Genomic DNA, 25,569 nt, shown 5'->3' with positions numbered 1-25,569 from the left:
CACACCAGCTGGCAGATCACTCCAGTGTGTGTGTGTGTGTGTGTGTGTGTGTGTGTGTGTCGTGTGTGTGTTCGTGGATTGTGAGTGGCAGTCCAAGGTGACAGTCGGGAACCCTTGGGGAAACCAGAACAGGACATGGAGTCTGGTTTGTTCTGGCTACCGTCTGCTAGACGTCGGTCTTCGGACCCCTTTTCCCATTCGAGGGAGACCCCATCTCTAGCTGGCAGGGCGGAAACAGATGGTTACCTTGACAATGAGCAGGCACACTCTGATTAGCTCTTGCTCAAAGGGAGAGGCTGGAGATAGCTCTGACGTGGAGCAGCAGGAGAGGGAGCTGTTGACCATTTAATCTTTGTGCGTTTTACATTAATTAAATGCTGTTCCTTTGTTTTGTTGGGGACTCAACTGAAGAATGATTAACGGGATACAAGCTAGGGATAAAGTTGGTCCAAAACTGCTGATCTATTCAGCCTCCGCAGCACGTCAACCTTTGGAGCCTTAGTAGTATACTATTAATAACTTGCTCGGTCATCTTCCAGCCAAAAAGGTTGTTGGGAAAAACCAGAATGAATAAAAATATACTTCATATTGTCCGATCTTTGGCTATATATATACTGAGCATCTGATAAATAATATCAACATTTCAGAACAGATTTGCATCAAGCCACATACCAGTACATCCAAACCAAAAGAGGGTCGGAGACATTTTCCTGTTGGACCCCCCCATTTGTCAAGTCTGCCATTGATATATAAGTTCAGATCCCAGGGCGGAATTACATTTCTCACAGTTGGGTCGTGGACTCGAAAAATACGTTTAAGAGCCACCGCTGTAAAAAGGCATATCTGCAGAATTAACATAAAAGGCAGGTTTTCATCTGCTGGCTTTAAAACTGAGAGCCCTCGGGGTGTGCTGGCGGAATAATGGACTTTTAAAACTTTTCGACTTCATTTCCCTCGCTGTGCATGGCAGGTAAGACTCCGGCTCACTGGCAGCACATGGCTGCTACACACTGGGGAGCGACAGTAATGACAGTTCAGCTGTCCATGTGTGTAAAATCAGGCAAAGAATGATTTACAGAGGATTTGAATGAGGTCGCTAATATATTATGGTTTGGGATTAACAGGACATGTTTAAATCAACAACATGATACTGGGCAGAGATGACAGCTCCATTTAAATTCATTGAAACAGCAAATATGGAATCATTTTAACAAGTTAAATGAGTTAAGTTAGCCAGAGGCGCCGTCCAATTTGGCACAGTACAAGACTAATTGGCTGCTGGAGAGAATGAGGTAATGTTAGGTCAATTTTGAGGTGTGTATGAAATGTGTGGGCGTACTGATCTGTGGAGATACAACTTTTGTTTTTTTATGTTTACTTGTTGTTCAAATTCACCGTAATTCTCAGAGGATGATGGTAGTTCATGTTTGGGTTTAGAGGAAGAGTCGTGGCTAAAAGCACTTTAATGGATCACATGGCTGGGTAATCATAAACAACAATAAACACCGGCCCATTTGAACAGTCCAGTCGTTCGCCTTGTTTTGTGATCATCAGACTCGACGTGGCAGTCGTGTGCAGCCTGTTTGATGTGTAAATAGCTGGGGAGGACTGTCTGCTGTTATCTTGTTGATGCTGTTGTAAAAACAGACACACTCACACACACACCAATGCCTACCAGGTCATGTCAGGACAGAAGGATGGTTGTCTTCACTCATTTAGCCCTGAAACTGTCACTCGGTCTGCTAAAGAAATGTTGTTCTGGTGTAGGTTGTGTAACCCTGCATGTCAGCATCCAACAGCTTTAAATTAATCAATAACACACACACACACACGCACAAATGTTGCTCTTCAGTCTCCAGCCATTCAAGGAGTCATCTAAAGATTTACCTATTCCCAACATTTAAGTGCTTTTGGAGTGTGAAGATTAACAAAAAACAACATCCTCCTAAACAAGACATCGGTACAGTCAGGCTTGCTTGGGATCTACTGATTTTATTAACATACGTATCTCTCATCTGCTGCTTTAATCGGCAGCACCGCAGCCCCCACCTGCAAAGGAGCAGGTGGGGGCTGCGGTGCTGCCGATTAAAGCAGCAGCTCATTAGAGAAGCTGCTTAAGTAAATTGACAGCCAAAATAGCCTGTTCACTTTTAGGTGGGAGAGAGGCATGGCAGCGAGACACTAAAACCACAGCTAATGGCCAATTTACTGTATTAAAAATAAAGAAACTTTTCAAAAGTATTTCCACTGTAAAACAGGTAATTATATAAAATTGCAGGAAACCCACACAAGCTGCGTTTCATGGATGGATGGGATAGTTTTTTTTCTTCCCAAAATTGTTTCCCAACCACCAATTTTTGAGTTTGTTTTGCATTATGACGCAATTAAACGCCTTTAAATATATTTCACAAATTGGTCCACAACAAGTGGACACCAGTGTGGCACCAGTTTCAGAAGACACTGGCTATACAAGGTGCTTAAAAGGCAGTGAGCAAATGTAATTGCAGGGGCAGACTCTCTTTTACTCTCACCCCCAGACCCCCACCTTCAGGCCCTCAGTTAAGTATAATAGTGTATAGTGGATGTGAGAGGGTTTGAGATGAGGTCAGAGCAAGGATCACCAACTAATTATGGTGCTGAGGCACTCAGCCTCCGTCAGATTGTTTAGAAAGCATTAGGGGGGAAACATGGGCTTCCCTGGTGCATTGCACGTAATTAGTTTGAAGCCAAGGTCACAAACCAACACAAGCATTGGGGACAAACAACACCCGTGCACACACAGCAGCACAAAGACACACACTCTATTCTTCCCCCTTACTTCCTCTGCTCTCAAGCTTCTTTCTGCCTTGCTCTCTCAGGGGCAACAAGGCACAGCATCTATTAATTTCCTAAATGAATAGCCTACCAATTGATAGTTATTTATGGATGATCAGATTTTATGCCCAACACATGCTCCTTTCTATTCATTACTTTTAATGTAGAACGAGGCAATATATTGAGTTTCACATTATTAAGCATATTATTAATGCACACATGTATTTAACAATGTAAACTAACAGAAACGATCTATTCATTTCCTTATTTTTTCACTAAAACTTTCACCATCAAGGTACAGGATGTTTCTTTCACCCATAAAATACTAACTTCCATACAACAATAAGCTTATTGCCTAATCAATACATTTAAAGACTAACTGCTGTGGCCGTTCTCTTAAGTGTTATTTTAGATTAGGGTCATTGACCCGACCGGGGAGGACTTGGAAGACGTTTCTCTAACTGTGCCAGGAACCAATGAATAGAGTAGCTATGGGACAACCACTGACACCCAGGCCATAACTATTAGAGCCAAACGGACTTCTGGAAATAAGAAGTCAAAAGGTACTAAAATGATGACGTTTTATGAGTTTCCCACATTCACTGACGGCACAGAGCGTCTACAAACTGTAGAAACTGTTCTAAGGAGCAGCGCTTTAACCCGGCATATGGTGAGAATATATTTTAGGACCAAGGCCTAATTGAGGATGGTAAGTAACAGTGGTACTGTTGACGGGCGAATGTACCGCCAGCCCAGGCAGGCACGCTAAGAACTGACAGATGGCTCAACCATGACCGCTGAGAGCGAGGTCGATTAAGAGAACTGGTGGCTAAAAGGGTCTGGGAAGAAATCATGAAACAAAATTAAGCTTGGTGCTGTGGTCTGTATGCAATTATCTGCTCTCCAGACTCTCAGACCTGCTTTAGAATATGCAAGACAATCACATTTCTTAAACCCACATACTGACTGTAATGCTCAGTGTCAGAGTCCTGCAGGATTTAAAACAGAACACCTGAACATTCAACACAGTACAGAATGAATTATCTGCAGCTGCACGTCCTGCACACGTGCACTTAACTGAGTAACAATACAACTGGCATTGTTTGTGTACATTTAAAACTTCTTCTCATATTAATGGTGTGGAACTTAATTACTGCCAGTAAAATGTCGGCACTGAAGGTCTCAAAACGTACCTTGTTAAATTTAGCATCAAGATATTTTCCTTGATCTCAATGAATTGACACTAAATAAGACTGAAGCCGATCTTACATGCAGAGACAAACAAACACAACTCCACACTCTTATTACAAGCACTTAAATATATCTGTGTGATAAATGAGTGTGTGCCCTCACACAACATATCCTATATGTCACTGCTGTTGTGTTCATGTATAACTTACACTATACGATATATATATATGGCCAGGTGGGCACGCACGTATGCACCTTAGCACCTGGGTGGGTGGCCTCGCCTGTCCAGATGACTTTGATACGACAGACAGAGCACATGCACCTGCACATATGTTGCTGTGCAAACATCCCAGTTTTTTTTTTATGTGCACATTATGCAGTTTTTATCTCATCAGGATCTGTAAACATATCTATGCTTTTGTCACCTCTGATTACTGTAACTGCCTTTATATGAGTCTCAACTGCAAATGGTTCAAAAAGCAGCTGCGAGACTTTTAACTGGACCACCGAAAATACAACACACTCCTGTTCTGGTTCTCCTGCAGTAAAATACAAAATAGATATTTAAAATCTTCCTATTTATGTCAAGTCCCCTTTGCTTTTTATGCACCTTTTACTTCTTTAATTATGAATACTTGTATAGATGAAGATCAAAACCAAATCTGCCCCGACTGGAAAACACTTTGGGTTATTTATAAAAATGTGCTGTATAAATAAAAGGACATGACTTGACTATGCAGTGCAGTGTTATCTCAAGGAGTGTGTATACCGAACTATACTGTCCTTCAGAAAGAGTACACATGTAGAAGCTAAAGCTCTAATCAGAAAAAAATGTTAGCTCAGAGTGTGATTAAGTGAAACCCAGACTGATATGCCAAGCAGTGAACCACAGGACTTCCTGTAATGTGAAACAGTTGCTGGTGCTGCTAATACCGCTGAGAGTCAACACCTCAGTGTGCAGCTGTATACAGCTTCCAGCCACTCTCGGCTCACTGTTTCGGATCAACGGTCTGTGTGGTTGGGCGATCTCCCCCTCTAGTTATCATCCAACACACCTCACATAAAACTGTAGACACTGGACTCGCTATACAGCAAGCCGACTGTACCCTTCCTGCTAAGTGCAAACAGGTGGAGAGCTGAGCTAAACAAGTGGCATTGACAGGAACACTTATCTCTATAAAGACCAAATGAGAGAAGCGTCCACGACACACTAAGTTTTCAAGGAGCTTGAGAGTAAAAGAAATGTACAAGAAGAAGAGAAGCGTGGAGAGACTACATTGAGAAGGGGGGCAGTGGGAGGTTGAGCATGTACAGTATGCTGCTTTGAAAGTATAAAACCATACATGGGCATTTTGATCAGTTTCTTCTAGGACAACCTACATCTTTTCAACGCATGCACGCACGCACACACACACACACACACACACACACACACACACACACAGACACACACACACGCTTACCTGGATGCCGTCCAATAGTTTGCTCATGCACCAGAAGCTGTCAGCCTCAATGTTCCTCAGAGCCTCTTCCTGGAGACTGGACACGTCAAAGTTTTCCACTTCCTCCTCTAGAGAAGACAAAGGAGAACAGAGAGAGAGAGAGAGTGAGAAATGAGCAGTGCGGGGGGGGAAGAGGTGGACACAGGGAAACTGAAAGAAAATGGGAAAGTTTAAGAAAGCTGGAAGGAAAGAGGGAAAGATACAGAGAGTAATTCGGCTCCACTGGCAGAGCGGGAGTTCTGTCTCAAGCCCACCACTCAGACAGGGGAACAAGAACATCAGGTGCAGGAGGAGGACATATTGAATAGGGAGAGAGAGTTGGAGTTTAAGGAGGTGAATCAGATGTATGGAAAGGAGCTGAGATGCTGACAACTGCAGCACAAGAATAAAGGAGGCCGGCAGCTGAGTGTGTGGGAGGAGAATAAAAAGCAGCCTGATAGAACAGACAAATGATTACTGTCTTTAACAGTAGTTCAACCTTATTCCATGGCTACTTTGAACATTATGAAAATGTCACACAGTCCCCACACATCACAATATGAACCTTTTTATATCGCAGGCACACGAATACGTTGAATACTCAAACAACCTGGTGAACCTGTTGAAGTTAAATTACCCACCCACGTCACGTGCATAACGTTGAGTTGCCTGTATACCGGCAGATCTTCTTTTTACTGGATTTATTTTCTATTTATATTTTTGTTGCCATTCATTTACATTTTATGATTCAATTTGCATTTCATCATCAATGCCATTTGTAAACGGCTATAAAAAATAAGTACAAAAGCAAGTGAAGATTGAGATAAAAAAGCAAGTAAGTGATGGTTTGTAAATAGATGCAGCAGACTTAGGTTAGGGCATATTCTAAAACACTCAGCAGACTGCACAAAGGAAACGATTTCCAAGCAGCCAGCCCACTGCGTTCCCAGTCATCTCCAGCGGGTGACTTCAACGACGGGTGTCATCAGATGTCATTAACGGCAGCAGTGTGTGACGGACTGCAGGGGCTTTGACGGGCTTCTGACAAGCCACTGACAGCCAGTGGAGAGGAGACGGGACGAGACTGATTAACAATGATCTACAGAGAGAGAGAGAAGGGAGATAGGATGCCAAGGGGAGAGGGAGAAAAGGAAAGTGTGTGTGCTTGTGGTCATATTGCAAAAAAAAAAGAGTCATGCATTTGTGTGAGTTTTTGCCTTCCTTCCTTCCTTCCTTCCTTCCTTCCTTCCTTCCTTCCTTCCTTCCTTCCTTCCTTCCTTCCTTCCTTCCTTCCTTCCTTCCTTCCTTCCTTCCTTCCTTCACACACACACACACACACACACACACACACACACACACACACACACACACACACACACACACACACGTATCCTTGGCAACCCCAGTGGAATGTTGTCAAGGTTGTAATGAGCATGCTCAGACAGACAGACAGACCAGGGCTATAAAGCCAGTAACAACGAGAGTGCGTGCGCGTGTGCGTGCGTGTGCGTGTGCGTGCGTGTGCGTGTGCGTGCGTGTGCGTGCGTGTTCAACACCCTGCCTGCAGGCGCTCTCATCATTGTCTTGTCTGCTTGAAGTCAGGTAAGGACAGAACCTGGAAAGAGGCTCCGCTTCCTTCATTTCAGAGAGACGTTTCATTCCTCTCACACCCGAGCAGATCAAGGTGTCCAGAAATGGTGTTCACAGAGCTACCAGATCTTTAATACCAGATACGGAAGTAGTCAGAGGCTGGATTATGATTAGATGTAGATGTCAGTGTAGTTCATTCTCACAACATTACCAAAACAAGCAAAGCAAAAAGCAAAACGTAATACAGCCGCGGGCAGCACGTATCAGACATTAGTGCAAACGAAGATATGAGGAATTCCAAAACATTTTTGGAGACAGCTGATGGGATGAAAACTGCTTAAATAGAGACTACAGAAGAAGTCAACCACAATCAACTAAAGATAAATGCAGTGTTGGAGCAGCTGTCGTATCAACACAGAGACAAAAGTGTCCACCATCTGATAAATTGGAAGTCAGTATTTAGTTTGATAGCTTCTCTATAGTGATGCAGAAAACAATGAGGAAACATGAATGCAGCCCTCTCTCTCTCTGGGCATCAGTGATGCCATTACATTTTGTAGTTGAAAAGATTAATTGTAAACAGGCTGACTGGCAATCCGCATGGTGTCGTTGCTGATTAACAAGGTGGTGAGAGTGCCACTGCTCCGGCGTTCTGGGAGACCCCCCCGAGTATCCCAAAGTCTCAAATCAGTCTTTGTCGACGCTGAAGTGTTGTTGTCGGGCTCGGCTCCAAACCTAGACGTCGACTCTGGAGCAGATAAGAAGGGATGGCTTCCAGGAGTCCAGTGGTCGTACTGGAATTAGGCATAGCTCATCACAATAACAAGGACACACAAGAGGAAGGGCTAAAGGGAGGAACTGGATCAGTGTGGCTGGATCACAAGGCAACAGTGCCCCCTGTGATCGGTGGTGGAACTGACGGTAACCCCACTAACTACCTTTACACCTTTACACTGATTAATGCTTAAAAAAAGTCGCAGCTGAGGTCATCAGTCACTTAGATGGCCGGGTAGTCCAGACTGCTCTTTCTGTTCACTGTTAAATGAATAAAAGAATCCAAGCTCCGTCTGATGATATCACAACCGATCATTTAGTTTTCAAGATCCACCTTCAAACCACGAGTGTTTTGTTAACATAAATAACTAAAAATAGCAACATTAGGCCACCTTGAGTGCCTCAACAGGCCGTTTGTCTCAGTTGACCCGCCTTAGAAAGACGACGTTTCTAATTGCTTTCACTACATCAGTGTCTCAGTAGAAACTCCTTCAAGAAAAGGACCAGCTCACAAGACATGTCTTGGACATGATCCGTGTCTCAGTAGAAATGCTTCACAAATAAGAACCTGGGGAATTTGTGGAAGTTCAAGCTTCAGTGAGCCTCGCATCAGAGAATGGGAGTCTCAGTGGCTTTAGTTCTGTGTGAGATGTGCTTCCAAAATAACCTTTCGCCAAATTATATTCTGGGGTTCTTCAGAGGAAGAGAAAGCCGGTCTGACACAAACTCACCTTCGCAGGAGAAGAGAACTTGTGTGAACCAGCCTACGCCAAACTCTCATGTCTGTACACAAACGAGCGTCGCGCGGGCCTCTGAAGACGCCGTTGTGATGAAATTGGCAGAAAAGCACAGGGCACACAGATCACAGACTTGGAGGCAAACACACACACACACAACATCTGAACTGATTGCAAAACACTAAATTGTTTGCTTTAAAGCGAGAATCAGATCATTTCTTTGAAGGCAACAAGCATCCCCAAATCCTTTATCCCTTAGCAAGGGGAATGTTTTATTAGGAATCCAAACTTTTTTCAACAAACCACATTTAAGGTGAACTATTATTGTCTTGACACAGTTTCATCTCACTTGATATCTGCTCTCCCCCGTCAATGTGCCGCTCCTTTCTCTTTTTATACCTCGACTTTTGTCTGATCGTTTCTTGATCTCTCTGTTGGTACATCAATGCTTTTCTGTCTCTACTCTCCCTCTATTGACTTCTCTTCTGCTGCTATTGCTACCCCTGCCTGTCCAAGCTGTTCTCTTCTCCCCCTCTCCTCCCCCTTCCCTTAGCTCTCTTCCCATTGGCCACAGAGCCAATTTCCTGCCAGGCCCCAGGGCTTATTTCCTGTTTGTCCTGGCGCAGGGGGCAACTTGTCCAGAGAGACCAACTGCTTGGTCGCTGCCAGCTGTGAGCACTTGGCACAGCTTGGCATGCAGAGCCGGGTTACACCTCTAGAGACAGAGTGTGGGCGCCTACATACACAGGAACGTGCACAAGCGCCAGTACACACTACACACACACACACACACACACACACACACACGCGCCAGTGCTGCCATCTGCCCTCTACAACTATGGGCCACAAGGTAATGTGATGTAAGATGATAAACGAGCTAGTTTAGCCTGATGTAATCATAAAGTGTGTGTGTGCTGAGTGTGAGTGTGTGTCTTTGCAGACAGCAATTGGCTATAAAGAACAGTCCCATTTGACAACCTTCTGTTGGTTCAGATTAATCACAAGTGAACCTGAGTCGTAGACCGCCAGAGAGAGAGAACGCTGTTGGTTTTAACAAGATTTCAGCAACCAAAGCTCATAAGATCCCATGAAGTGGTGCAGTCATTACTTATAATTTACAGCAGTGGTTCAGGTGAAATCTAATGAATCAAATAACTTCTTTCCACCTTCAGAACGACACCCAAGTGACACAGCTCGACACTTTAAAAACGACACACATGTTCGCTGCTAGACATGCAATACATCCACCTCCCTGAACCCACCACACACACACACACACACACACACACACACACACACACACACACACACACTTCACTTGGGCTTCTGCAAGAAAAACAAAGAAGCAGATTTCCCCAACGTAGCACAATTAGTGCGATAACACCACTGTTAATGAGAGCGGAAAATTTTTCCGGAGAGGTGGCATTCATACTGTTGGATAATTAAGAAGAGAAGTCAACCTGTCAGACCTGGTGTCACCAACACATTGGGAGCGCACACACACACACACCTGCACGCACAGACCCACAAATACACAGGATCACAGGAGATGAGCGCTTCGAGGACAGAATTATGGCTGCGTGTGAAACAAGATGTGAAGATATGAAAATAGACAGCTGAAGGTGAAGAAAGGTAGAGGAAGCAGTGAGTGTGTGTGTGAGAAAGAGAGAGCAGGTGGAAGTGATGTGAAAGTATTATAATTGTTTTTTTTTCCTCCTTCTAAAAAAACCTAATCTAAAGTCTCCTGTCTAGTTTCCAAAAAGGCAAATCAATGGCACATTATCCAGTGTCTTCATTTCATAGTTCTTAGAAGTTACAAGCTTTTTTTTTTTTAAAGTACACCACTAAGCTTACTCATTGAAAGCACTGAACTTCAGCTTCACCCGTGATAAGGAACGCTTTAGGCTATAAAATCTACAAAATCACTCCAACAATGTTCTCATCTCCCACTATCTGCACTATAAGCCGTATGTCCATACATCAAACAGTAGGCCCCACAGCTGTTGGCTAGATAATGTAAGTCCTTGACATCAAATGGAATACAGCTATTAATACCATATCTGCCTATGTGCAGACACATAATGATCCTGTGGCCCCGAGGTAAGATGGTGTCTTGTATGAAGAAGCTTAAAGTGTGTAATGTTGAGTAAGGCTAGCGCATCGCATTAACTGTTGCTACCACTGCCAATATCTCTATTCCTACTCCATCGCTCCCCCCCCCCCCCCCCTCTCTCTGGCCTGTGGGATGTTTGTACAGCACAGATGTGTGTGTGAAATGTGTGAACATGTGCACAGCTGGCGACAATTGTGTAACCATGGCAATGCCAGAGAGATTGCTTGGGATGAAGATGGTTTGTGTTTTCCTGCTTTCTAATTAAACATTTCTAACATGTGCATTGGAGACCAAAAATGCAAATCATAGCTGGATCAACGGGATGGTTCCTGAAAGACGTGTGGCCTGGAACTTGGAACAACATTTAGGTAGAGAGGGTCTAATGAACGACGCTCTCCAGTTGCACTATGGGAAGTGTAGGATCAAGGGGTTTTTGGGGCTTGACTCATATTAGACATTGTTTTCTTCTGACTGGAGATTAAATACTTTTTGCTTTTGGACAATTTAAAAAGACATCACCTGGTACTTATGATGATTTTTCACATCCATCCATTATTTAAAAGACATTTGAAAGACAAAAATAATAATTTGGTGCCTTACTTCCAAAGCTGCTGCGTGTGCACATTCTTCTCATATAAATGCTTTCTTTTTCATATTTGTCTGAATGGATTAAACCAGTCATTGTGTGATCTTAAAAGTGCTTCGCATCATCGGCCTGGTCAAAAAAGAAAGAAAACAATCTAATTTATTTTGTTATATTTTTTTGTAATACTGGTTTTTGTGTTTTCCATTTCATGTCCTCAGTGTAAGATATAAATAAGCAGGTTATGCGTCATACTCATGTTTCCTGAGTCAAGCAGATAATGTGAGGAACCCAATCACATCTTCACTGTCACCTTCTATAGACCGCCTCCTTTTGCAGACACGCAAAAAACATTTAATCACGCAAGATGTCCAATCCACTCAAGGCATAGTAAATCTGCCCGCCAAATGTACGAGACGCATTTGGGAGCCGAGGGAAAGTTTCCTGAGATGAAAGTAAAGGATCAGTCCATTAAGTCATTAGCGTGTGTGTAATCTGCAGGCTTAGTTAGAAGAAAGAAAACATTAGGGGAACAGTAATAAGCAGACGTTATGAACGGCAGCTGTCACCCTGAAACACGCAGGTGGTTGGACGTGCAGAGCGGTGAGAGAGACGCCTAAAGAAGGAGTCCCTCTGCTGATGCGTACACGAGTATCTGTGTAAGTATGTGTGAGGACACGGCGTACAAGTGTCCGGAGCCTTTATGTGTGCATGGGTGAGTGTGTCTTTGTGTGTGACCGCTTTGTTTCAAACATGCTTACATATCTGAAATGTGAATGAGTCATGATGCAACCCAAAACACACACACACACACACACACACACACACACACACACACACGCCGCCATGGCAGCGGCACGCTAAGATGACTGTTTCAATTGCCTCCAATTGCATCAGGTCAAGCAGAACGCGTCTCGCTGGTGACAGAATGATAAAACAGATTTTTTTTTCTTCTTCTTCTTTCCCCCCAATGAAACGGCTGACAGAGAGAACGAGAAATAGAGACTTTGAGAGATCTGAAGCTTCTCTGTGAGGAGAGCTTCAATTTATGGCTTTTTATAGTCAAGTAATTAACTTAATCTAAAAATATTCAATAACCCCTGCGATTATTCACACAAGATAAATCATTTTTTGACAGAACTATTTCTCTGGATCATTTCAGAGCTCTATTGCTTTTTATCAGGAGCAATGAGAACATCTCGGGTAATATGGGGAAATAAGATCAGGTCGGACGCAGATGACAGCACAGCTATTGATTTTCGGCTTTATACTGTATCTCCTATTGTCGAGCACCGACAGTGGATTCAGCGGTCATCTCCACACCGTAGGCAATAACACGTGAGCAATTAAAAACGACAACAAATGTAGAAGAATCCATCTGCAGATAGACATCGCACGGCTTGAAGAGATTAGTCATGTTTACGCTCTCAGAAAATGTATCGTATCACTGAAAACAATCACATTTGTTTCCTGTTCTCTGCCACGGTTAACAACCGCCCAATTAAATCAATTCATTTTAAAAGGCTACATGTATTTCCTCCCTTCATCTCACCTCTGGGTTGAAAGCTATTTCAACCCACACATGAAAGAACCGACACATCAACACACGTTGTGTCCCAATTATTCACAAAACTAAATCTAATTCAAACATAAGACACAAATTCAACCCGTCACCAGGACATGCAGACACAAAATAAATAGATAAAACAAACTTTAAATATAATATAAAACAAGCAGTTATTCATAAAATTAAAGCATATAAACCAGGGGTGTCAAACATGCGGCCCGCGGGTCAAACCAGGCCCGCCAGAGGGTCCAATCCGGCCCGCAGGATGACTTTGCAAAGTGTAAAAATGCGTTGTTTTGATCATAAAGTAAAATACTGTTCCAGATCCCTGTGACTAAATGTTGTGTGTCTTTGTAGATACAAGTTGTAACACACATGTGTAAATGATAAATGAGGCATAATATGGTTGAAATTGCACCTTTTCTTCTTAAGAAATGTCAGGTTGTTCATAATGTTTTGTAAAAAGATCAGATTTGAACATATTCAGAATGTACTTGTACTTTCTTGCACTAAAACGGAGTTGTTGTTATTTACAGGTTATTATGCTGTGATGTTACTGGTCCGGCCCACTTGAGATCAAATTGAGCTGCATGTGGCCCCTGAACTAAAATGAGTTTGACACCCCTGAATAAACACTTAACACCTGTTTATTTTAGAAACTAATATATTCTAAGAATCCCAAATCATTGTATAAACAGATCCACAAACACACTGAAAGGATTTTGAATATGTCAAGTATTACATTATGTATTATAAGAAATTATTATTTAATTTTGTACAATCTGTAAACCCACTTAGAAGGTAATCACTTAGTATTCATAACAACGCAAAGAATACATTGAAAGCTGCCGGACAATGCTGTTAGAAGATGGAACAGATTGAAATGGATAAAAACAACCAGACATATATTATGAATACAATCTATCTCCTCGTAAGCAAGCTTTTTGCTCATGTTGGGATTCATTTATAATCCAGTGGCCTTAAAAATGTATGAGTGGCAACAACGTTATAGGGAGCAAGAAGCACAAAGTTAAATATGGATTCAAATGGAGATATGAGAATAATGAATGCAACCTCTTTAAGAAGAAAACTGTCGACAATGAATGAAAAGTGGGAAAGAAAAGAACATATTTCAGAGAGACGTTTAAAAAACAGAGAAAGGTGGAGATTGAGGGTCAAAAGCAAACGGCTGATTCAATCCTGCCAGTCAAAATGCTATTACTTAACCCCAGAGACACGGTGATTGTGTTCTAAACCAAATGGAGTAGAGGAGACTGAAAGCTCGAGCCAGGAGAGAGACGACGAGAGACTACGTCGAAGACAATTGAAGAGCAAACTGTCTGGGGGAAAATAATGCCTGCGCCGAGTCAATAATCTCATCGAATGATTGTAGCAGGAGAAATTACAAAAAGCAGAAGTAGATAAGGAACAAAGTAGAAAAGACAGTGTTCCTGCTGGATGTCAGCAGCTGTGTACAGGCGATCACTAAGCAGCTCATTAGAGCTAATAACAGCCGTTAATCAGAGGGAGACTTATAATAGAAGGCTCGACCAACGGTGGCCAGACCATGGGGAGGAAGAAGCCGATATTAGTTAACCGCCTACTGACCAAGATCCACTCCACAGATTACTCAATCTATACACGCACGCACGCACACACACACACACACACACACGAGAGGAATCAACAGGAAAAGCAAAAAAGACAACGTTTTTACAATAAATGTCTTCTGGTTGAAAGTTTTAACCATTTGTAGACATAAAAGTGTTCTGTAATATTAAACGGATGGGTGTGTTTGTGTGAGCTACTTCTCCACAGTCAGTGTATCACATACAGTACAGTTGTACCAGCCTGGGAGGGGAGCGGTGTACGGCTGTGAACATATTTAGCCACCTAAAGGAAAGGCTCAGCTAAAACAAATCATTATGAGTTTAAGTGTGCTCTATATTTAGAATATGTTCCCTGCTTTACCTTGACGTCAGTCAGCTGCACCGTCTGTTTCCGACGGGGAACTGAAGCCTTTAACTGCGCTTTCGCTAAAGCTGCCAGACTGCATCGAACAAAACTGTAATTTTACTCATAGAACACAGTGGTAGTCTGGTGTCTGTGAGATACATACTGGCTTCAGTTCCCCGTCTGAAAAGGCTTAATAATTCAATCTTAATAATAACAAATGTAAATATTTTAAGTACAGCGTACACTGTTTTTGTTTGGTGGGCAGAATCCACAGCAGCACATCTCTTCACTTCTGTGTGGCAACTCCTGACCATCATCCACTGCAGCTAACACACTGACTGTGGATAAGTACCAATCTGAAGTCTCCCTTAGCATTAAAGCATCAAACTTCATTGAGGCTCCCATCTGTTGCGTAAGGGATAATTAAAGCGCGCGGGTCATTATGCATACACTTCCTGTCGTGCATCACCCTGTCGGGTTCATTCCGCTCGCTGTACATGATCCTACTTATTACGGGGCTACTTACCAAATAAATTAAAACACATTATCTCTTACTGGACATCGTCCTCCAGTCTGTCAGAGCTGCTTCCATAGCAACAGTCTGGTATTCAGAAATAACAGACTGGAGAATCCCGTAAGTACCAATCAGAACAGAACACCAAATGACAGCGACTCTTATGTTACTGACATTAGAATATAACAAGTAGAATTGGCACTTTATTTCTATGACCATACATTTTGAGCCAATCATCACACAACGGTTGAGCGCTGTAATCCCCTGATGTGAGGATGCACGGCACAGCATGGCAGGGCTCGCCGGGCCACAGCTAAAGCTCCAGGGCAACAGACAACAACAGATCAGAGAGGAGATACGATGACAAATGTGGAGAAGAGAGGGGGGAGATATGAAGACAAGACGGGGGAAGATACAACTAAAGTGCCAAAAGTGAACGTCTGAAGTTAAGCAGACTGCTGCTTACAGCGAGATGAAAGCCGACCTAGAGCAGAAAATTCATCAGATATGACGAGAGGTGAAGAACTCTTAATTCTGCTTCTAGTATCATCAAATGTATGTTTCTGTTTTCACTCATGAGTCTCATCTCTATAAATAGGAGGCACCAGTCTCAGTCTCTGTGTGTGTGTGTGTGTGTGTGTGTGTGTGTGTGTGTGTGTGTGTGTGTGTGTGTGTGTGTGTGTGTGTGTGTGTGTGTGTGTGTGTTACACTCCTGCAGGCATTTTATCACAGTATGTTTCCATCTTCCAAGCATTGTCCCTGGGTGCTCCACCAAGCCAGTCTATCTGCAATGTTACACCCCATCCTCTCTCTCCAAACACACACACAATCACACACACACACACACACACACAATACAGGGACTGTGTGCGTGTGTATAAGCGGCACCTCGACTTTCTCAAAGAGACGCCCAGCAGAGCCCTTTCTCTCTCATTGTTCAAAGTGTGCTTCTATATAGCGATACAGGTTCTGTAATAACGTACCTGTGATACATTAGCAGCATTTAAGTTGTCTGTTACAGCCAGCCACCTGTCAGGCTCTCACCTAAAGCTAGTTGGCCTCATTTGCATGAGCAGAAGGCTGTGTAGAATAGACGTACATCAAGACCAGCATAGGCAACAGTGTTATAATATTGACAGCGATGTGTAACTGGCTAAGTCTCCAGTCCTCGTGTGTTGTAAAGCATTCCCAGGTGTGCAGTAAGAAGCAGCTGAACAAAGTGGAATCCAGCATCTGTATGTAGTGAAGGAATCGCAGTCCTTCATAGTCGGTTAAAATGACACCACTGCGTAAACTAAAATAACAAATATAGCAATTTATAAGATGCAAAACAGAGAATGTTCCCTCTTCTTCCAAGAAATGTGATAGTCCTCCAGGCAAAATGTAGGCTGCTCCACTTACTCATTTAAAAAGAAGCAAGGTGAACAGTGCGAGTGAGTAACCACAACGTGTCGAGCCAAAGCTGCAGTTAGTGCAATGATACAACACTCAATGCGACCTGAAATTAACCATGTTGCAAGTTAATCTGGTTTAAAAGCTTATTTTCCCTCAACTTTGTAAAGCATGTTTTGTGACCAAGGGATTGAGACAAGCTTGTTAAAATGTAAAATGCAAAAGAAAAAATGGGTACCATAAAGCTCTTACTTGCTAAAAGCTGCGTGTATAATTTACAAATGTGGCCTTAGCAGGCGTAATTTGCCCTGCATAAGCAAGTGATGAAGAGCGTGTTGTAGAAGGAAGCACACATTTCTGGGAAAGCTATAAGAAGCTTCTAGAGAGACGGCATGTGTCTCGGGATCTGAGGAGTCTTTATGTTGTATAAAGGCTGGCTAAACACTCACCCACACAATCACACATCATCTTCCACAGGACCATCACACAGGAACATTCATAGACTACACGAGTGGAACGGACATTGCAACGGACTAACTTCCATATAAACCGACTTGCGGCGAGTTGAGGTTTTGCAGTGACCTAATAACGTTACGAAGCATAGACAGCTAGAGTACATGAGTAAAATCTAACAAATCATCGGCTTCTCTTTTCTTCTTCTGTGGTAATTCACATCGCCATTTGGAGATACGCCTCTGCTATTGTTGCAATAAAAATGTATTTGAATTTTAAATCATACTTAACCTAGAATATAGTTGTATCCTCATCCTTCCTTCCTCACTAAGCACATTATCCGACTTCTACAGGGACAACGTATGTCTGCATAATGGCACAAAGACATTTAAGAACTGAGAGCATTTTTGTAATTGCTAAAAATGACTCTTTTCTCTTTCTTTTTTTGCAAACATCAAAACAAGACAGAACGGTGTTTCTCTTCTAGGAAACTGCGTTTACGCATTTGCTCATCCAGTAGATGCACAACACAGCAAAGTTTGAGACACGGCTCAAGGTCACAGAGGCGCGTGGAAACAATGATGCAACTGCGATACGCATGCAGATATTTACTTCAAGTGTTATTCCTGCCCAAAATATATACATTCAAGCACTTTCAGTCTATTTTCCCAAACTTTTTTTTTTTTCCTTCCTGAAATTCACAAACTTTCAAAGATGTCACAGACCTGTGGAGACCATAATATTTAAATGATGAACATTATTAAAACAAATACATTCTGCAGAAAGCTCTACTTACACACACGCTGGTGAACAACCCTCTCAGTACACAGCTAATTGCTGAATTCCTCAAGAATGTCTTGCGGCAGAGAAGCGGTTGCAAAGCACTTTGCGGCTGCTATAAGTAGAGCTTCACAGAGGAGGATGGGGTTCACCGAGCCATTCATCTCTTAGCTGATGGGAGGAAGGACTGCCTGGTGCGGCCGCTTCCTGACAGCATGGGGGAATTTTATAAGTCGGTCATTTCCCCCTTTTGAAAATCTTATTTCCGTGCTCTTTTGTTTGTCCCTCTCTGTTGTTCCCCGTGCCCTCTTTCTAACTCTTAGGCCTGCCAGGAGGCGTTCTGGCTGTTGTTATATTCTCCTGCTTTGTCTTCAGTCTAGCTGTGGTTCTCGGCCTCCTCTAGGAATTTGGTTTGCACTACCTCATTTCTTTCCCCTGTCGCTCTGACCTGCTCCTGTGTTTTCATCTTTCTTCAGCGTGGATCCATACTTAGACACTGGCATGCAGATTACATTATGGATCCGCTGGCCGATCAATGGCCGCTCCACATTAAAAGGAGGACTGGCCCTGCTCCTTGGCCCGTCATGGCCCACTCTGGCCTTAATTAGATGACATTTACTGTTGGGCTAATGGGAGAGGCGCTATACTGTGGAAAATAGGGAGAAGACAAAAGCAAAGTAATGCCTCACAGGTGGAGAACAAGAACCATACACTCTCCAAATCAATTTCTCCTTTGAAAAGGAGATTGCTTAACAGTCCAGATGGATGCACAACAACTTTAGTGGTATTTTTCGTTCCTCTGCATCAAAGAAGTTTATCAATAATCTACCAATTGGAACTTTTCAATTTGGATTAACAGGCAGGTGTTAATGAAAGTTGTGACAGGGGGGAAAGGTTCTGGGAAGAGGTCGGCTCATCACTCTGCATTACATCATCAAAAGGTAAATGGAGTGTATGGCAGCTGAACAAGCACTGCAGTGCCAGACCCAAGGCTGTTCTGTGACTCAGAAAAAGCAGCCGGAGAAACATAGCGAGGGCGCTAAAAAGAAAAAAACAAAGAGACTAACAAAGTGACATATGAATAGTGGAACAAAAGGATGACAAGTAAAGAAACAAACATATGCAGGGGCATCTGGTGGGCAGCAGAGTGTGGGTGGTATTTGGTATTTCATTCATCCCTATCTGCTTTTGGGAGGCAGCCTACACAGACTCTGAAGCAAAAAGACTTAATCAATCAATTAATACAGAAATCTCAAAAACACAACTAGACAGAGAAAGAGAAAGAGATGATGGAAAAGCGAATAGACAGAAAAGACTTGTTTAGAAGGTAAATTAAGCTGCAAACAGGTCCAAGTCTTAATCAGGTTGCCAATCAATGAACCGGCTCTCATCCTCAGATAGTAGCCGTCACTCAGACACAAACACACAAACAAGATGTGATGACCATTTAGGAGAAAGACAACTTGCTGTGCACTAGTGTGAATAACAAGTACATTTCTAAAGTCACCTCGGCTCTGGCTGCTTTGTCTCTCACTTCAGCTCTGCAGGACATGAACCCACATTTTGCTGCAAACTGATCCGAGCCACTTTCCTCCTAACTGCACTCTGTTAGTTTTATAGCTTTTAGGGTGACTGATTAGGTCACCGCACCATAATATAAACTATCAAGGTACACTTCCAACAACAGCCAATGTTGAGCCTATTAAACAGACTGCAGAGAGGACCCTGTGCAGGGTGTAAAGCATAAGCCCTTCCAGCCCCAACAATGCAGGAAACAATCCAAAAAGAGCTAAAAGGAGAGTAAACATTGGACTTAAATTAGAGTTGGGCGATTGAACGATTATATCGGCGATTGGCCAAGTACATCGGGCACAGCGCCGCTTGTTAGGCTGACGAACGGTGACCCGCTGGAACATTTGACTTCATTATGGCCAGAAAGATAACTCCACATTCATTCTGATGTTGCTCCCGATTCGCTTGACGTGTAAACAAGCAACTGTGAGCAAACAGGTTTGCCACATCAGTTTGAAAGGCATATTGTGATACAAGTGGTTCAACTACGGTCATAATCTCAATGATAATCTTTGAATTAGGATGCACTTAAACTTTCTTCACAACAAATATTCCTTCTATTCTAAAAAAATTATTCAATTCATTTTCAAATTTCACTTCCTATGTTTAGGGCCTGGGGCTACGCTACTTAAGAGGTCGGTGTTTTCTCCAAATAGGCTCCCCTGTCTCTTGGGTTTGATGGATCCATCTTTGGCCTTCTTCAGAGAAGAGAAATAAAAGCAAGAGACAAACGGTTCAGGTGCCTGACACCTACGAACACCTTCAAATGTTACTATACTTAGTAAGTGAGAACTATTCAGGCAGCATGGCTACATTTCCCGTGTGTTAGAGTAATTATTGGTAATCATTCGTAAAGAAATTAATTCTGACTTGACAATTAACTTCCTACTTTCACTATACACTCAGGAGCTCACTTACAAAGGAGGGAGGGACCGAGAGAGAGGAAGAGGGAGGGCAATGCAACTGAAGAAAGAAAAAGAGATGGCAGGAGAAGAAGAGAGAGAGAGCAAGAGAGCACGACAGCATGCGAGAGTAAATCTCACACGTCCTACCCCGCCACAAAAGAAGCAGAATTAGGCCTACCTCATGAAAGAGCCAATGCTCTCTCTGCGTCAGAAAACAAGAACACCTAACAACAACAACAACAACAACAACAACACGGCGCATCAACCCATCATGTAAGATGCCAGCCAGGCACGTTTGAAGGTTTGTTGGCTGTGTGTGTTATTCAAGGCTCATCATCTCAAGGAGATGCAGGGGAACAAAGCGTGGGGTGGTGCCTTGAAGATCTGACAAGCCCACAGAGAAAGGTAAAGAGAGAGGAGAAGCACATGCAGAAAGAGGGAGGGAGAGGAAAGAAAGTAGGAACAGGCAAAACACAGGAGAACTTGATAATTAAGGAAAAGAGTGGGAAAAGTAAAAATACAAGAGAGGCCAGATGGAGACAAAACAAGTCACGTGAAACGTGCAGGTTTTTGTGGTTGTAGCTAAAACAAATGCAGCCCTGGAATGGATGTTCCACCTTAATGAATGTTCATTTAGTGTTGAAACTGATTTTTCGAGGTGTTGATTCAACTTCATGGTCGATGTGGAGGCCGGACTGTTTGCGGCACTGTTGCATTGTATTGCGTAATGTCAAACAAAGTAGAAGTTACAATAAAAGTTGAGAAAACACTTTAAAACAAACACTAATTAGCTCAAAAGTAAAGTGCTGCTTGCCAAAAGCAGAGACGCGTCAGGGAGTCCAGCCTCTTACGTGCTTCCCACCACTTTACTTGTGGATCCTAATTGTATCTCTCTGTGACCACAGAGTGTCTGGAGTGTGCAAGGTAGTCCACAGAGCATTGCGGTTTCCACTTAGAGGATCTATTTTGAATGGCTTCAAAGAGAGCTTGATGGGCCGAAACATAGCACAAAGAAACGCAGTGTATATGTGGGATGTATAGAGAAGCTCAGATCACAGAGGATGCAGCGGCTCCAAACACTTAAAAACTTGTCACGACGGCATGGGGTCAATCCCCATCGCTTACTCTTTGTACACCTTCCCTCCGATTATCAGCCACAATCCAAAAGAAGAGCGTGCTGCAAAACTGCTTCTTAAAAAACACTGATTGTTTTCTCTATACTGGAAAATCACATTAGAACAACAAGGTAATTGAAAAGACTACCAGGCTTCTCTGGAAGAAAAACAACTGTTGCAATAAGGGAAAAAGCAGGAACCTAAAACATAAGTGGGGTTCACTCATGAACACTGGCTTTCATTAAATGAGGCCAGTGTCTGATGTCCATCTAATAAAGGAAGAGTGCAAGAAGAAAATGATGGGGGGGGGGGGGGGGGGGGGTATTGTTTAGTACCAGTTGTTAAACATTCAAATCGTATAAGAAATCATCTGTAAAATGAGGATTTTTCAGCAGTCTGTGTCCGAGTGTGGCACAACAGAAATGCACACAGCAGGAGGGCTCTGGAGAGATCTCTGTACACGCCTACAGGTCATGTGCATGTGCATGTGCATGTGCATACACACACACACACACACACACACACACGTTTCAAGCTGAATGAAGATGGCTGTTTTATGGCCAGAAAGTTGTGCAAAGAGAGAGACTGTCTCGAGGGTCCCAGGGTTGATTCCACGTGACCTGCGGTGATGAACCAAAGAGTGCTGCCGGCTACAAAAAGGTGCCACTCTACAGTGAGGAAAGCAGCCAGAGAGAGACGACTGATCCTTACATCAATAGCATATCACATAAAAGATTAGGGAGTTTTTAAGTGAAAGGGAAAAGGAGACAGAGAGGGAGAGATGGCACTTACCAATGTACTCAAACACGTAGACGACAAAGAACGGTGTGACCAGGTCGTTGATGCCTTGCACGTAGCCGCTGGCTGGATGGCGGATGGCCCAGATGAAAAGGATCCGCTCAAAAATCTTTTACACACACACACACACACACACACACACACACACACACACACACACACACACACACACACACACATCATGTCAATACAGCTTGTAGAAAAAACACTCAAACATTACAGAAGCCAATGTACAAAGCTAGTCTATTCCCAACGATACGACACAGAAAAGTAATAAACCGCTGCGTTGGAGAATCTAAAATCAAGAAATGTTAAGTATAAATCTACGAAAAAACGATTAACACCTCTGTCAATATGTCCAATTATCTCTTGAAGAACTAATCAATTAATGAATTAATGATTTCCCTCACAGATAATACGTTACTAATAAAGCATGTTCACCGATGTTTACTGATAAATGGTTTTGCCTGCCAAACATTAGGCAAGTTAGAATGAGAAGTTTCAACCCCAGGAGTGCACATTAGAGAATGAGTGAGGTGATGGAAGGCAGTAGTAGAAATCAGAACAACTTGAATCATGCCAAGCTGGTGAGGAGGAAAGCAGCAGAATTGGCACAACCTCGCTTGCTGTGGGAGTTGAACACTACAGATGTGGATATGGATTTTTAAGCCGATATTAATTTGGTTTAAACTGTGACTGACGGTTTTCTCGAGCAATCACCATTGCATATTAACTGATGTCTGACACATCGTTTCTGGGGTAAATTCATCATTAAAGGTACCCTGAGGAATCATTTTGACGCTATAGAGCAATGTTTTCACGAGCTGCCCTGCTTTAGTTGTACTGGGCATGAGGGCGAACATGGACTTACATGGACTGGTGGTTTACGGGCAAAGTAGCGTCGTAATGCGACAACAAAGGCAAGAAAAGGGCTGCAAGCTTAGAAATATAGATCAAACTGTTAGACCAGCATAGTCTAAAAGTGATGAACTCAGACTGTATAAAAGAAGTGACATGAGAGACGTCACAGTTTTTATTCATCAGTTACTAAATGAACATCATGCTGTATTGAAGACTTGACACTAGAGAGTGAGATCATGTTGAAAATGGATCATTTTTTCATTGACTTCTATGCAATCAGACAATCAGGTTGAAGGAATTTCCGCATTGGCTTCACTTTCCAGAGCTGGATGAATCATTTCTTTGAGTCTCTTTCACTCCAGAGCCACACCTCAGTCCTCACTTCCTCAGCTGCATGTTTGTGCACGAAACAGCTGACTTTGAACTTTTATTTTCCTGCTGTGGTCTTGGTCTCCTCCTACCTCTCTTCTTTCTTCACTAAGTTTGTATCCATCTCTTGCTCCTCCACTCAGTCTCCTCCGTCTCTCTCTCTCTCCCTGAGATTCTCAATATGTTTTTGCCAGGTAAACACTTCCATCTTCGTTATGTGTGGCTGTTTAACGCAGTCAGCCCCAGTGAATTAGAGGAGGCATGATGATGTTCAGCTTGTTTTTCTGGTGCTCAAATGGATTTCCCCAAAAAATACACAAGCAGCCTCACACACCTCGCTGTACCACACCCATCAAGCACTTTCTTATCTGTTGGGAATACGTCATGTTTCTGTCACTTTCTAAATATCCTCATAGCTCATTGTTTTAAGGAGAGAGAAAAAAAACATGGACATGGAAATTTCAGTTTTTTTGGAAGCTGTGCGTGCAAAGCTTCTCATTTCTATTTAAAGTAATTCAATCAATGTTAAGACAGCGAGAGAGCTTGGTGAGATGCAGCTCTCCCTGGCTTTCCCTTGACATGCCTCCACAGCTCACACCTCTTCTTTTGCTTATCAAAGCCCCATCTATCAAACAGGGAGAGGTGCTGCTGCGTGCAAGGGGAGTTGGAAATGGGACTTTCTTTTTGTGCGACCTCAAAAGCTGGCATATTTCACATTGACTCTTACACACTGAAACACTCTCAGTGAACTCCTGCATGTACACACTCCCTGACCCACACAGCCAGTGTACAACGAATGTTTGCATGGGAAAGACCGAAAACACGAGCTGCGGAGAAACTTTAAACTCCAACCGGTTTGAACAGAGTTCAGTCCTCGACAGACATCCGACTACGACTACATTCTTTCAAACTATGTTAATCTCACATTAATTTCATATTCTTGTCATAACGCGGTGCGTCTCCAGGACAGGAAATCAGCGTCCCCCATGTCTCCTGTGTCATTCCTCTATGACTCCATCAAATTAGTTCCAGACCCCAGGGACCCTGATAAATAATCTCAAGAGGTAGAGAGGAAATTGACACAACAAAATGGTGCTAAGTCAAAGAACGGCTCACTGACATCTGACATATAGCTAATAACAAAACTTAGAGGCTTAAAAAGATGATCCCACTGTCACAAGATCATGAGCTCAATCGCTCAAATATCCAGTGTCTTCATCAACAACCACACTCATCTGCAACAGACAAGTTATTCATTGAAAAAGCATCAATGAAATGCTTAAAAAGAAAAAACATTTCTTAATATGGCAGACACGAATACATTTGTGTCTAATCACAATTTGGAGGCAAAATGGAATGTTTTCTTCTCACGTTGGGAACTTGTAATTGCTGATTATCAACATCTTGCAAAGACTGCATTGTTATTCCAGAACAAGAAAAACTCAAACACTTAGATACAACTTAGGAAATCACTGCAGAATTGCTTTAATATCCCTCTCTCCCCGATATGGAACAGACTGTTGACTGCCTTCCATCTCGACTAAATCTCTCCAAGCCCCACGGGGGGGGGGGGGATTTCACAAACAAGTGAAATTAAATGAAGCAGAGGTGATTTTCAGGTGGTGCCGCAGCAAGCATAACCATATAAAAGAAAAGGGGCCTTTGGAGTCTGTTGCATACCAAAATATACGAGGCGAACGCTGCTTGAATACATTGGTGGCTTTTATTTTGCACTCAAAGACGGTGTGAGAGGGAGAAAGACATTCTGGGAGAGGGGAACAGGAGGTACATACAGAGGACATGTACTGGAGTAAAACGTTCTGTACGTCTCCCTCGTCTTATCTTATTCCCCTTCTCCATTTCTGGTTACAGCCCCGAGTTGTATCCCATGCAAGACAGGGGCGGAGGAAAGTTGCCTGGAGCACGTGTGTGTGTGTGTGTGTGTGTGTGTGTGTGTGTGTGTGTGTGTGTGTGTGTGTGTGTGTGTGTGTGTGTGTGTGTGTG

The 25,569-nt window shown here is 42.9% G+C and overlaps 1 protein-coding gene across 8 annotated transcripts in view; it reads right to left on the bottom strand.

Annotated features, from left to right (window-relative positions):
- Positions 1 to 25,569, bottom strand: part of tbc1d22a (TBC1 domain family, member 22a) — a 108,590-nt gene that overhangs the window by 48,447 nt on the left and 34,574 nt on the right. For all 8 annotated transcript variants that reach the window (XM_029461963.1, XM_029461965.1, XM_029461964.1 and 5 more), the window contains 2 exons: positions 22,330 to 22,444; positions 5,469 to 5,575 (listed from right to left, as the gene is read on the bottom strand). In XM_029461963.1, coding sequence (XP_029317823.1) covers positions 5,469 to 5,575; positions 22,330 to 22,444 — 222 coding nt within the window. The remainder of the gene's footprint in view (positions 1 to 5,468; positions 5,576 to 22,329; positions 22,445 to 25,569) is intronic.

Source organism: Cottoperca gobio, chromosome 23 (assembly GCF_900634415.1).
Source record: "Cottoperca gobio chromosome 23, fCotGob3.1, whole genome shotgun sequence".
Lineage (NCBI taxonomy): Eukaryota > Metazoa > Chordata > Actinopteri > Perciformes > Bovichtidae > Cottoperca > Cottoperca gobio.
The sequence above is the reverse complement of the archived record's forward strand: the minus strand, read 5'-3'. Positions and strand labels throughout refer to the sequence as shown.